Here is a 14,504-nt window from a genome sequence, read left to right as displayed (position 1 = left end):
GGGGCTGTGTGCCCTCTTTCGGACTCATGGAAGGTCACAGCATCCTGACTAACATGACTTCACATCAAAGTTCCTCATCCTTGTTGGGCTCCTTCCCCCACTGTCTGGTACCCACTAGTGTCCTGCTTTTCTATCCCTCTCCAGCCACGTCTTTTCAGCTTTGCTCCCCCTCCACTGTTCCCTTCCTTCAGCCTGTGCTGGAATCTTTCACAGGGGCCCCTCCACCTATGGACTCACAACTGTGTTCCCAGGCTGGCTCCTTTTGTTTGTGTCCTGTGGTGCTTGGTCCCTGAGCTGGGCACAGGCAGGTGTTGAGTTCATGCTTATTGACTTACCCTCATGGGGAAGGGGTTTCAGAACTCATCTGCATCCGCTTCATTTTCTAGAGAAAGAAACAGACGTTCAGAGAGGGGCAGTGTCCTATCTGTCCAAGTTCATATAGGGCTGAGCTGAGAAAACAAACCCAGGTCTTGTTTCCAAGCCTTGCTTGCCCACAGCCCTTCTACTCACTGGGCTTGTGTACAGGCCCTTCCCTGCTTATAACAGCATCTAAGGCAGCTCCCAGACGTACAGGGGACATCAGGTGAACTGAAGATAAGAAAGGGTTATGATGGAGGGAAGAGGGCAAACTAGAGAAGCTGGTCCCCTAGAGATCAAATGTGCAGATGCAGACAGAGTTTGAAGGAAACTTAGGAAACAACAGGAATAAAACATTCAGATAATTTTATTATTCACAAAGTGTGTTCATCATCATCATCGCTTATCTTAGTCCTTGCAACAGTGTGATATAATATTTCTCTCTCTACAGGTGAGGAAACTGAGGTCCAGGGAAGGTCCGTGACCTGTTGAAGGTGGCAGGTGGCTTTTTTGGTATCCAGGCTCCTGCGCTCCATCAGGGTTTTCCACCACATGTTCCCCCTGCAATCAGAACAGGAAACCAGGAAGGTGGTCAGAGACTGCCACACAACTGCACATTGGTGCAGAGGCAACCCCTTCCCCATCCCACTACTCACAGGGTTGGTTGCCATACCCCCCTCACAAGGACGAAGTCTGCCCCTGGCCACTGCTGCTAGAAAGGTGTCAGTGAGTATGCGTGGATTTTGAGCCCAGCTTGGTCAGTTTCCTCACCCTGATTTTTTCCTTTATTTTCCTCTACTGTCCACCAAGAAGAGGGGCCTGTTTCCTTCAGGTCTCCAAGTTCACCCTCTGCCCACACACTATTATCTGTCTTTCCAGCTGCAGTAAGCTCCGGAAAGGCAGATGGTCTCTGCTGTGTCACAGTTGAGTCCGCTTTCTTCTACACCTCACTCCCTCTAAAACTCAGCCTTTCTTCGGTGTTCCCCTTTTGTCTGGTGCTTTTTGAATATATCACCCTAGTTAGAAATCCAAATAGCTTGGTAATGTGGGCGTTATCAGTTCTGTTTTTACCAATAAGGAGACTGGGGGTAGAGACCTTAAGAAACTTTTCCAGGGTCATTTAGTTGGTAAAAAGGAAGCGGGTTCTTTGTTACATAATGGCAGAAAGTTCAGCAACACTGTCATCTGCAGTAATGTGGAAAGTAGCAAATGTCCCTCAGGAGATGGGTTGTGCAGCTAGGATTTCCAGGCAAAGTCTTGAAAGTGCTACCTGGTTTCTTCTTGTGGCTCATTGTAAAATGAGAGAGGTGAGAGGTAAACTCTAGGCAGGATTTTTCAACATGAGGGAGCTGGGACTTGATGACTTAAAAAATCCTCAGCCTCCAGACAGTAAATGATGCTAAAATCAAATCCAGGACACCTTCAGGAATATGTGATCTAAAGATGAAACCAAGGCTATGCTGTAAAATCCTTTGTTAAGACCTCAGAAAGGTAGTGTGTTTAGTAGGAAAAACCAAATTGTTTTCAGGTCTGGAAGGGCTTGAGGGTAGGAGCTTCTGGTCTCCGTGGAGCTGGGGTGCACCACCCCTCCCAGCACATGAATGTGTTCACCAACTCAGAAGCTCCTGAACCTTACTTTTGTGATTTTTCCAGAGACTTCATCATGTCAACATGATTGATGATTAATGCAGTCTTTAGCCCCCTCCCCTCCCTGGGGTATGGGAGGTGGAGTGAAAGTTCCAAGCTTTCAATCATGGATTGATCCTTCTGGTGACCAGCCCCCATCCAAGAGCACACTAAGAGTCACCTCTTTAGAGGAAAAGATGCCAGGAAATTCCAAGGGAGGTAGGACCTCTGTGTTAGACACTTCTACCACTCAGGAGATAAGAAAGGTCTTAGGAGCTCTGTGTCAGGAACAGAGGTCAAAGACCAAATATGAGAACAAAAGATTATCTTAGTACTCCAGTTTATAAGGGTCTTAGAAGGTCTGTGTCAGGAACTAGGGTCAAAGACATATATATATATATATGAAAATTATATGTATAATGTATAATAATATATAAAATTATAATTTATTTAAAATTATTAATAAAAATTAATATAAATATATAAATAAAATATAAAATATAAAATATAAAAAATTTATAAAATATATTAAAATAAAAATATAATAAAATATAATAATTTATATAAAATTATAATTATTTCAATAATATACAAGTATTATTATTATTTCACATAGTGTCTCAGGCAAAAGGCCCTTTCATGAATTTAAGGGTGCATGCTTCGTAGATTTTTCAGTCAAACATTAGAGCATCTAAGAAGTATAAGGACATTATCCTCACTGTCTCGGCAGAAGCACACGGTGTGGAAGAGATCTTCTCTTGGAGAAATTTGTGGTTATGGTCTTTGTCTAATGGAGGGAGTCATAATAAGTTTTATAGGAGATCTACTTTTTTTTTTTAAGAGAATGACAGTCACAAAACACTGCCAGATTGGACTGAAAGGAACAGAAATAGCATAAAATCTGGGATCTCACTTTGTATCCCCCAAATTAAACTGGCAGGAAGCAGCCTGAGGAAGTTATGAAGCTGTAAATATGGGCTGCCTTTCATGGAAAGAGAAGGGTGGCTCAGAAGACATACTCGAGAACAGAGGAAGGAGCCACAACCACTGAGAATTATTTCTAGGTAGGAGTTGAGCAGTGTCTGAATCAAGGAATTTCCAACATTTGCCCAGCTAAAGTTCTGATTTTCTAAGGACCAGTGACTTTTTTTTTTTTTTTGCCTCCCCCTTCCCCCTCTTTTGAACAAAAATATCTGTAGTGGTTTTCCTATGACTGTACTACATTGGACATTGGGGTTGTGTGTGTGTGGCAGATAACCTGTCTCTGGCTCACAGGTCTTCATACTGAGAATTGTACTTGAGGAACTACACCTGAGGAATTTCCTCCACACCTGGACCTGGTTTAAATGACGAGTTCCTGGACCTCATCCTGATGCCATAATGGGATGAGACTTTGGGAGACCTTTGGTGGGACTGAGTGTATTTTTGCATGTGGGAGGAATGTAAATAATTTGTGGCCAGAGTGAGTACTGCGGTGGTTTTAAAATACAGGCACGAATTCTTTAATATACCTTCCTTCAAGGGATGGAGGTGAATCCCATTGGGCTGGACCCAATGACTGGCTTAAGGAGTAGAATATGGCGGAAGCAACGGTTTGTGATTTCAGAGACTACGTTATTAATGGCACTATGACTTCCTCCTTCCGCACCCTCTCTTGGATCAGTCACACTTGGGAAGTTAGTTCCCTTGCCGTGAAGAAAGGCTCACATGGCAAAGAACCGAGGCCTGTGCGAGCAGCCACGTGAGGGTGCACCGTCTTGGGCACGGCCCTCCATCAATCCTCCCCACCACTGCGCTTCTTGCTGACATCCTGACTGCGACACCGGAGAGGTTCTGAGCCAGGAACACCCAGCTAAGTTGTTCCCAAATTTCTGATCACACCCCCATCCCCCCAAAAAACCTGTGACCTAATGAATATGTATCATTTGTTGTTTTAAGCTACTACGTTTTGGGGCCAATTTGTCATGCAACATCAAATGAGTTGGGAGAAAGTCACAAGAGTGGGCTTGTGCTGATGACTGCGCACTTCAGGGGCAGGGTGGAAAGGTTATGGGATTTGGGACGAGTGGGAATTGGGTCTAATGTAATGGATTTACAAGGTCTTACTGAGTTGGGAGTCTGGTGATGAGGGAGGACCAGGGCATTCTGGGCATCTTATGGCAACTGGAGTGAACAGGGATATAATGAGGCACCAAGAGGCTGTACTGGAGTCTGAGTGCTGACCTTGGGGGAAGGGGAGGGGGCGAGGAGTCTTTACAGGAGCAAGTGGAGACCTGGGATCTCGCTTGCTCCTGCCCTTGGTGGCGGGTGCTGGGGAGGGGTGTTTTGATGGAAAATCTGGGGTCCCTCCTCACTCTTGCCAAGAAGGTGAAAGCAGCAGTAACTGGATAAAAGTGGCATAAACCCATCCTCAAGGATAAACAGAGAGCTCCACACACATTTTGAAGGTGGGTAAAATCAGATGACTTCACAGATCAGAGAGAGCTGGTGGGAGTGGGGGGATAAGAGGGAAGTCATTTTTACCTTAGAACCCCAGGAAGGTGGAGAAATGGGAGGTGCAGGTATCTCTTAAGGCAGCGTTGAAGTGGGTGCTGGAAACCAGAGAACAGCTTGGAGCTTTAAGAATCACTTAGACTCCTAGATTCTCTGGCTTCCGTGAGACTGAGAGTAGGTTAGCTGCCCACATCCTCTGTCTTTCCTCTCTCTCAACAGCTACAGAGAGCTTGAGGTAAGTCTCTGATGCGGGTGACACAGAGATGCTCTGCTTAGGGCACAGGGAGCCACAGAGAGAGAGTGTGCAGTGGGGGCTTGGGTGGGAACAGACACTGGGCAGCGAGACCCCTTTGCTCTGCTCCAGTTGGTGTCTAGAACCCTGGGTCTAGACTTATACTCCCAGGGAGGACAGCTAACAGTCCTTTCTGGAGAAACAGAGCTGTGAAAGAGAAAAAATGGAGCCATGCTCCGGCCCAATCAGCCTGGAGCCCACGGCACCCCGCGGCGCGCACGGGGCTTCTGAGAGAGTGGGTGGTCGACAGTGGGTGGCCGAGAAGCGGCAAAGTTTTCCAGAAAGCTCTGAAGAAAGACAGAGGTCAGTGAAAGGAGAAAATAAAAGATATGATGGGCACTTGGAGGACACAGAAAATATGGAAAGCTTCGGAAAAGTTCAAAAGTTAAAACTTTGATATTTCCAGAGAAAATGTGGCTTGCCAAAATAAAACATGCTGTGCTATAAAAAGGAACATTCGGAGAACAAATGGACCGTTTAGAAATGAAAAATGTGATCGTGTACATTGAAAACATTTGAATAGAATGTAACCTTGAGGAACTTTCTCAGAAAGTAGGAATAAAGAAAAATAGATGACAAATGGGAGAGAAAAGATAATCACATCAGGCTCAGTCCGGTAGGTCCAACATCCGGATTGTAAGTGTCAGAAAGAGAGAACAGCACTGTGGGGGTGACAGTCCTGGGGCAAGGCACAGAGTGATCTTGAATGTGGTGAGCTGAGGTGCCTCTTGACCAGCTTGTGCAGGAAAAAAGAAAGGTTCACTTCACTGTGGAGGCTGCAGCCATGCTGCTGGTGGTAAGGACAGCACAGTGGGGTGCTGTGCTGCAGGGGTGGCTGATCTAGGCAAAGCATTATTGCGACCCCAGTAACGACACTGGACTTCAATTCCTGGGTGGCAGAAATGCACAGAGGTATTGTTGGGAAGGGACGTATCAGGGGAACAATCTAGGAGGCGGGGACTGAAGACAGGACCCCCTGTTAGGTGGCTGACACAGTGGTCTGAGCGCCAGTGTGAGGTGAAGGGGCTTGGAAAGGGGGAGGAGGCACAATAGGAGAGGCCTTGGCAGAGTGTGGCTGAGCAAGGGGAGAGGGAGAGGGAAATGTCGGGGTGACCCAGGCGTCTGGATTTGGGGTGTTAAATAAGAGTAATAAGAGGCCATTGGTTTAGACTGAGCTCCTGCACTAGGCCCAACAGCCCAAACCAAAATGGGGTCACGGGTGCTAAGGTTCCACACCGCCAAGCCAAAATCAAGTTGTTTATCTCACCTTCCGAGAAATTAGGAGAGAGAGGTAACAGCCAAATCCCTGAACAGGCCAGTTTTGGCCAGTATGGTAGGGAAGTCCCCTCTGCTTTAGCCTTTTACCAAGAAGGTAACTTTGAAATAACCAATTTCTTTTTGTTCCTCGTTTCCGCTTTCTTCAGTCTTTTTCTGTGTCTACAACTGCCCAGGTTGCACAGCAGAGTTCTCTAAACCTCTTTTGGCTCTGAGGACTGCCCAATTTGCAAATCGTTCTTTGCTCAAACTCTGTTAAATTTATTTTGTCTAAAGTGTTTCTTTTCTTCTTTTCTGTTTTAGAGACAAGGTCTCACTCTGTGGCTCAGGCTGGAGTGCAATGGCACGATCATGGCTCACTGCAACTGGGAACTCTTGGCTTCAAGCCATCCTCCAGGCTTGGCCTCCCACAGTGGCGGTACTACGGGTGTCAGCCACCAGCGTTACAGGCCTCAAGTTTTTCTTCTATCAGGGGCTATAGATAGGAGGAGGAGGCAGGGAAGAGGGATTGTCATCAGTGACTCAGGTTTGGTAGAAAGATGCTGCAGGTGCTGGGCTTTGCTCCCACAGCCGGGTGCTGGCCGCAGTGCAAACTGAGGGTGAGCAAGTAGAGGGCCTGGGCTCTGCAGCTCTGCAGGGAGGGTGTGGCCAAAGGCCTTGGATCAAGTCCTGGCCTTTTCTTTGTGGATAATGCAGACGTCAGAAGTCAGGGAGGAGCTCCTGGGAGCCCAGCCTTGTTGGAGACCGGCTGCCCACCTGGGGCCCTGTGGCTCAGTGGGAAGCGTCTATGGGCCTGAGGCCTGGGCTGAGCTGGGTGCAGCAGAGACCTCCCTTGATGCTGCACGTGCCGATTCCTTAAGACCCTTGAGATGCGGGGAGAAATACATGAAGTGACGTGAATCCATTCTCCCAACCTGTCCCTCTCCCCAAGCCTGCCCCTCCTCCAGCAAGCCGGCTTCTGGCCTGGCTGAGTTGTCCCTGCACCTTTCACTCAGCACCACCTATGGTTTTTCCCATGTGTCCCCATCTCTCTGGGGGCTGTTTCCCTCCTGTGTCTACCCTCTCTCCCTCAGGACTAGAATGAGGTGGAGTCCTGGGATGGTGGCTTCAGGGAGTCCCTGGACTTGGGCTTGCCTGGAAGGGCAGATGGTGGGAGGGACTTTCCAGCTGTGTAGGTCTGTGTTTCTGATGGAGGGATGGGGGAGGGGAGGGACAGGGGAGAGGGAAGGAGAGAAGGAGAAAGGTAGAGGGAAGAAGAGGAGAGGAGGGAGGGGTAGAGAGACAGGGAGAGAGGAAGTGGGTGGAATGGGAAAGAGGGAGGAGGAGGAATGGAGAGGGAAAGGGAGGAAAAGGGAGTAGGGGGAAGAAAGAGAGAGAGAGAGAGGGAGAGAGAGAGGAGAAAACACAGAGACAGAGAAACACGGATGAGATTCCTGCAAGTTTGCAGCTGAAGGACAAAGGTGAGCCTGTGTGACATGTCAGATGGATGGACTCCATTGAGGGCTTTAATTTGGAGAGCTCTGCCGATTATAATTTCCACCTCTGTTCTCTGGCCGATTCCCCTCTGACCCTCTATCCTGGGCAGAAGCTGTTCCCTGTTCCATTTTCCCCAAGTCCAACCCACACCACACTCACCACCAGACGAGCAGGGCTGACAGCACCAGGCTCTTGGCTATGAGGAGTCCACAGAGCACAGGGACCAGGGCACTGGGGGCTGCAGGGCCAGGGTGGAGTGTGGAGTTCTGTGGCCTGGAAGGCAGAGGGACAGGAAGGGGAGAGGACGGCCTGGGGAGGCAAGTCTCCGCCTGCCAGCCCCCTCCCAGGCCTGTGTGGCTACAGGCACCCCGAAACTCACTGTGAAGGGACAATGATGGTAGATGGAGACTCAGGGGCTTGTCTGGCTACTCCAGTGGGAGGCACACAGCTCTGGGCCTGGGTCTGTGAAGAGACCAGGTCGCGGGGAGCCCAGGAGGTCTGTGTGGAGGCAGAGGCTGCCAGGGAGGAGAAAGAGCTGTGGTTAGTGAGCGGGAGACCTCACTTGTGCCTGCCGGCAGGAGAGCTCGATGGGGGAGTTGGACCAGACTGGGAACAGAGCCCATGTGCCCAGAGAAGAAAACTGATTTGAGGGGTGGGGACTGAACTGTGAAGTCCTCTGGCTCAGAATTAGACACACCTGTGGCCTGGGCTCTACTGGGCCCCTGCAGTTGTATCCTTGAGTCCAGGAGGAGCACTGGAAGAGGACTCAGGAGGCACTCGAGTCTTCGGATGGGCACCCACCTGAGCCTCCTAAGGGTGGACATGGCCATGATGCTTTGGGACCCTCCGGCTCTCTGCCCTCCATTCTCTTTCTCATGCCTCTGGGACTTGGGAAGGGAGCCTCTTGTGGGGAATTTGAAGGGTAATTTTCAGATCCCTGCCCCTCCCAGTTCTGCTGCACAGCCCTGGACCCCAAGCCTCAGCAGCCCAGGGAATGTCTTTCACAGCCGCTCTTGACTCTGGGACTCCGTGAACCGGCTGCGCACCACTCCTGCCGTTCACCTTCCCAGGAAGACCCAGACCCACCTGTGCTTAGAGCCCTTGGTGGAGGTGGGGAATGGCTGTCTCTGGAAAAGTGATGGAGACTGTTGAGGTCAAAAAGCCATTGGCTGTTGGAGGGTGGCGGGGTGGCGAAGGAAAAGAAAGTGGGGTTGGAACCAAGGCTGGGAGAGGAAGTGGGGATTCTCAGCGTCTCGACCTAGCAGACTAGGTCTACATACCTAACTGGAGTCCAGGAGGTGGGGAGAAGGGGAAAGAAGGGGAAAGGGCTGAGAGGGGCCTGGAGGAGAGGGTGCCTGAGACTGAGTCATTCCTCATCCCAGGGACTGCCCTGGAAGGTCCTCCCTGGAGAAAGTCACAGGACTATGGACCTATGGACACGATCCTGTCCCATAGGACACTCTCTGAGGCTGTCTACGATGCTGGCCAGGATAACCCTGTGCTCAGCCTGGGAGAGGTGTTTGGGACACTCTGGTAAAATCCTAGACCTGGGCTATTGAATGTGTCATCTGTGGCCTGGTGCTGGTCTACAAATTGTCTGTAACCCTTCCACAACAAGGTAAGTATAAAAATTGGGAGTAGGGGTTTCAAAACGTTTATATCAATTTGATACTGCCTCAAGATCCAAGCCTGTGATTAGTTAACTCGTCTCATCTCATTGAACAGGATATAGACCAGCTTGGGTGTTGTCAAATTAGCATGGAGAGTCGAATATGGAGTGAGCTGTGTGCTAGTAACCTACGCCAGAGCCATGTTACAGTGTGTGATACTTTAAAATTAGTTGTTAGTGGCCAGGCGTGGTGGCTCACGCCTGTAATCCTGGCACTTTGGGAGGCCGAGGCAGGTGGATCACTTGAGGTCAGGAGTTTGAGACCAGCCTGGCCAACATGGTGAGACCACATCTCTACTAAAAATACAAAAAATTAGCCAGGTGTGGTAGCAGGCGCCTGTAATCCCAGCTACTCGGGAGACTGAGGCAAGAGAAATAGGTTGAACCTGGGAGGCAGAGGTTGCAGTGGGCCGAGATAGCGCCACCGCACTTCAGCCTGGGTGACAGAGCGAGACTCTGTCTCAAAATAAATAAATAAATAAATAAATAAATAAATAAATAAATAAATAAATAAAGTTGTTAGCTATAACCTAAAAGTGTATAAACATCTGGAAAGATGTATAATTTTATAATGTATTATTTTTACAATCATTTTCATTTTTAATCAAACTTTTTTTAAACAAAATTTAGAGTGTAACATGATTAGCTAATTTAGAGTAGAATAGTGATTACCTAATTAGCATTCTAATGAACAGATAGCAAAACAAAAGTCACTGAAAAAACACATCTTTCCTGAATGTGGCAGTGACAGTAAGCCAAATGACGATGGTAGAACTGATTCCAAAGAAATTTTTTCCTTCTGCAATTATTCCAAAGAGTTTGTGCTGGATTTGTTTGAAAGCAGAATCTCTCATTGTGTTAGGCAGAATAAGGGTACCCCAAAATGTCTATTCCCTAATCCCAGGTACCTGTGAGGACATTGCCTTCCATGGCAAAGGGAAATTTGCAGATGTGATTAAAGTTAAAGACTTTGAGTTGGGCCAGGTGGGGTGGCTCACGCCTGTAATCCCAGCACTTTGGGAGGCCGAGCTAGGCGGATCACCTGAGGTCAGGAGTTTGAGACCAGGCTGACCAATATGGTGAAACCCCATCTCTACTAAAAATACAAAAATTAGCCGGGTGTGGTGGCAGGCGCCTGTAGTCCCAACTACACCAGAGGCTGAGGCAGGAGAATCACTTGAACCCTGGAGGCGGAGGTTGCAGTGAGCCGAGACTGTGCCACTGCACTCCAGACAGAGCGAGACTCCATCTCAAAATGAAATAAAACAAAACAAAAAAACAAATGGCATACACATATAAAACGGAAAAACACAAGTTCACAACAAACCGTTTTTAGGAAAAAAAAGAGTATTGGATTGAAAAGCTCTCGAAAGGAATCCATATTTCACACATAAGCTCTAGACTTTGTGGCTTCTTGTAAAGTAACATTTTGTATTGCAAAGACCAACAATCCAACTACAATTGCCAAAACATTACTGAACAACGTTTGCTTTACGACATTGGGTAATTTATAGCAAAGAAGGGAGCTTGATATCATTTTCCCTTGACACCTTAGGTCAACATATTCAGGAATTGGATAATGAGATGGATGACCACCTCCTAGAACAAATAGAGCTAGCAAAGTATTTTTCATGGCAATTTGAAAAAATGCACAAATATTGCTCTCATAGCTATTCTTTTAGTATATGCAATTTGAACCAATGGTATGAAGGAATTCTATATCTTTTAGCTTAATTGTCACAAACACAACTAGCTCTGAACTGTATAAAACTATGAAGGTTATATTATCGAAATGTGGTTTGGGAGTTAAGTTTTATGTAAGAGTATGTTCTGATGGCTGCAGTTGCAATGACAGGAAAATGTCATCCAGGTTAAGAAGTCTTGGGCTAGATTTTAAATTAATGCACTGCTTCCTTCATTGAGAGAATTTTGCTATGAAAAATAAAGCAGCTTAACTGAATGTTGTGCTGACCAACATGGACAAAATTGTGAATTTTATAAGGTGAACATATTAAATTTGAAATCGTTCTCTTTATTATGTGGTAATATGGAAACAGATTATAAACAGCTACTGTTGCATGCCAAATTTAAAGTTTTGTTGAGGATGTTTCCTCTATAGAAAGAATTCCTAATGTTTCTTCAAGACAAGAAGCCAGTTTAGTACAAATGTGAATTGCACCATCAGGCTTGTTTATATTATGGTTCTGATGTTAATATTTCCATGCAAGGAAGTAAAGCAGCATGTTTTTCAATGGCAAATAAAGTCTAAGTGCAAACATAAAAGTCAGAAGAACCATTTCTATGAATTGTTACGACGTGTTCTTAATTTAATAACATTTATCAACAAAATAGGTGATAATATTGATATTGCATATCTTCATAAGTGTTCATGGGAAAACATTAATAATTTGATGGCATGTTTTGAATTTTGTTTTTTTGTCAAAAGAAGATATATGCAGAGGAAATTCATAGATCTAGAATCCATATTTTCCCATCAAAAGATAATTTAAACTATAACTTTTAGGAGAAAGTTTTGGAACTGGCTACTGATAAAGGGTTGAAGATGCATTTTGAAATTACACCATCGCTTGCTTCCTCTTGCAAAAGTTAAACATAAAACTGTTGAGCTTGTCGGAATTGCTTTAAAATTTCTTCTATTTCTGACATTATACCTCCGTGAGACCAGTTTTCTGGTCTTCCACTATGAGTATTATTTTAAAAAAAATCAATACAGTTTCTTTATACATTATCTCCTAAGCGATGTGGTGTCATAAATAGTTCTCAGATTAGGTAAGTTACCAAGTAAGAAAAGTGCTCATTTGTCACATTATAATCCTTAAATACGGATAGACAGGGTGTTTGTTTGAAGGGTGTATATTGGCATTTAATATGGAGAATTGCAATTTCCCTTCTAACTTTGTATTTAGTTTTAACTGAGGAATAACAAAACGTTATGGGTATACCGTTAAGCCACTACACAAATCATCTTTAGGCACACTTTCAAATGAACAATGTGTACAGTTTTTATAAATTTTTCCCTATGTGATATTTGTTCTGATTGTATTTATTAAAATGTAATTTTATGTTTGTCAAATTTAATGAATTTGGGGCTTGTACTTTGTATGTCTTTTTCTTATTTTTCTAGTCATTTGTTTTTACCGTATTTTACAAAAAAAATTAGTCATGTGAATTACATTTTTTTTGGAAAGGTCCTCTTCCACAGGAACTTTGAGTAGCTCTGCTCTGAGCAGGAGGTTGGCACACTTTCTGTAAAGGGTCAGGGATGAGCCATGTGGTCTCTGTCGCAGCTGCTCAATTTTGCTGTCACAGCATGAAAAGGGCCGCAGACAACAGGTGAATGAGCGGGCATGGCTGTGTTCCAAAAAATAACTCTACTTATAGGCACTGAAATTTGAATTTCCTGTAGGTCACAAAATGTTGTTTTTCTTTTGATTTTTTTTTTCACTCATTCTTGTTTTTTTTCACCCATACTTAGTCCCTGATCTGGACTATGAGGGATACCCATAGTATCTTGGTATCTAGACTACTGAGATACCACTGGCTCTACGTGGTGGGGGCAGCCAGTGGATGCACCTTTCCCAGGCACTTACTATGTACCAAAGATGCTGGGTGGTCCTGCCTTCCTGTAGCAGGGTCATATAGGCTGACTGTTCAGCATGCTCACCGGGTCTGTTTCAGCATCTCTCAGGAGGCCCAGGCTGCAGGCTTGGGAGTCATGGAGACTGTGAGATGGCTGCTCTTGTGCACATAGGAGTTCCCCCTGCACCTGTTCCCAACAGCCTTCCCAGGAGACTGGGGCATGTGCATGGGTGGCTTCCACGATTAGGAAACCAGGGGTAATGGAGACACCAAAAGGGGGTGAGGGGCACCCCTCTGAGGACCCTAGGGAAAGAGCTCACCTGGAGATACCACCAGATAGAATCTGACGGACTTAGAGACAGAGTTGTCAGAAGGGCGGTAGATTCTACACCAGTAATGTCCTGAGTCTTCCTCTCTCAGATCAGTCATGGTGACAGTGAAGAAGCCAGCATCAGGGTCGTCCCAGATTGCGAATCGAGAGGTCCAAGCCACCGTCCTGGGCTTGGAGCTGGTGACTAACCTGATGCACACAAGTGCTGAAGCCTCCTTACACCAGCCTTTCTTCTCGTAGAGCCTGCCCGTGGGTGGGTACTGGCATCTCACGGTTAGCGTCTGCCCTGCCACACTTTGAAGCACCTGAGCCTTGGATCGCACCTGAGAGCCTGGAGAATGATGAAGTAATGCATAGGTCAAGGCCACGCGCACAGCCTGCCTCACAGCAGGCCTCTGGCCACGGGCCACCTGCTCCCTGCCCTGCTGTCCCGACAGTCCCCACCACACCCATCTCCTCTGCTCCCTGGGCTCCTCCTCCCCCTCACCTGGGAACAGCAGCAGCAGCAGCAGCAGTGGGTGTGGGGCTCGCCAGGCCATGTGGTCCTTTTCCTGTGTGCTCGTGGGAGGGGACACCTGGAGAAGACTGGGGAGAGGGAATTGGGAGCTGGGCCTGATTCTGCTGCTCTTCCAGCACCTCTGATAGAAAAATGAGACAGGCTAAGGCCTGGGTTGGGGAGATGGGAGACTGCAAAGGGCAGATTCTGTGGGCACAGGGAAGCGGGGATCTCTAGCTGTAGGTGAGTCTGGGTCTGGTGGGCTCAGTGCTGTCCGGCACACAGCTTCCCAGGCCTCTGTAGAAGATGCCTGCTCTCCCCCATGCCCAGCTGCCCCTCCCCACCATGACCTACCCCTGAGGGAGGAGCTGAAAAGGCCAGGAGGAAACTGTGGGCGAGTTATGGACTGCTTCCCCCTTGCTCCCTCTGTGTGCTGCCTCTTCTTCGCGGGGCCCTGGCTTTGCTGCCCTTTCTAGGGAAAGTCAGGCTGAGGGTGGATGACAAGCTCAGGGGCACTTGGAACCCTGATCACAAGCCCCAAGCCTCGCTGGTCACAGGATGGCCAGGGACGTCATGCCGAGGCCTCCGTGGTGGGTCAGTGATGTGCTTCCACTCTGGGAGGTTTCGTGGGTGCGGGAGAGGAGATGGGGGAGGAGGTGGAGATTCAAAACCAGCAAGGGAGGCTAGGAAGGGTCCCTGGCAAAGGTAGGGGAGGGGAGGGTCGGGAGAGCACACGGAGCATGGGATGCATCAGTGTGGTGGGGTAGAGGGAGCCCGGGAACCAGGACCTGGCCTCATCTCTGCATCCTGGACCTCCACCACTTAAGGACCCTGGAGAAACTTTGTTTAATTAAAACATAAACAGATGAAAGACTCTAGCATCTTTTTC

At 47.4% G+C, this 14,504-nt stretch overlaps 1 protein-coding gene across 3 annotated transcripts; it reads right to left on the bottom strand.

The window, feature by feature from the left end:
- Nucleotides 1-706: 706 nt before the first annotated feature.
- NCR2 (natural cytotoxicity triggering receptor 2) lies at nt 707-13,927 on the bottom strand. Of its 3 annotated transcripts, none has more exons than XM_032140834.1 (6): nt 13,607-13,927; nt 13,109-13,450; nt 7,899-8,034; nt 7,679-7,828; nt 6,800-6,906; nt 707-918 (listed from the first exon to the last, which is right to left on the bottom strand). In XM_032140834.1, the coding sequence occupies exons 1-6, from the start codon at nt 13,656-13,658 to the stop codon at nt 893-895; spliced, it is 813 nt and encodes a 270-aa protein (XP_031996725.1). In that variant the 5' UTR covers nt 13,659-13,927; the 3' UTR covers nt 707-892. The 3 variants fall into 3 exon arrangements, with proteins under 3 accessions (XP_031996725.1, XP_031996727.1, XP_031996724.1); XM_032140836.1 differs by having other exon boundaries at nt 7,679-7,792; XM_032140833.1 differs by lacking the exon at nt 6,800-6,906 and having other exon boundaries at nt 7,679-7,792.
- Between the last annotated feature and the right edge of the window lie 577 nt (nt 13,928-14,504).

This window comes from Hylobates moloch, unplaced genomic scaffold (assembly GCF_009828535.3).
Source record: "Hylobates moloch isolate HMO894 unplaced genomic scaffold, HMol_V3 SCAFFOLD_20, whole genome shotgun sequence".
NCBI classification, from domain to species: Eukaryota; Metazoa; Chordata; class Mammalia; order Primates; family Hylobatidae; genus Hylobates; species Hylobates moloch.
Note: the sequence above shows the minus strand (reverse complement) of the source record. Positions and strands in the feature narration are given on the sequence as shown.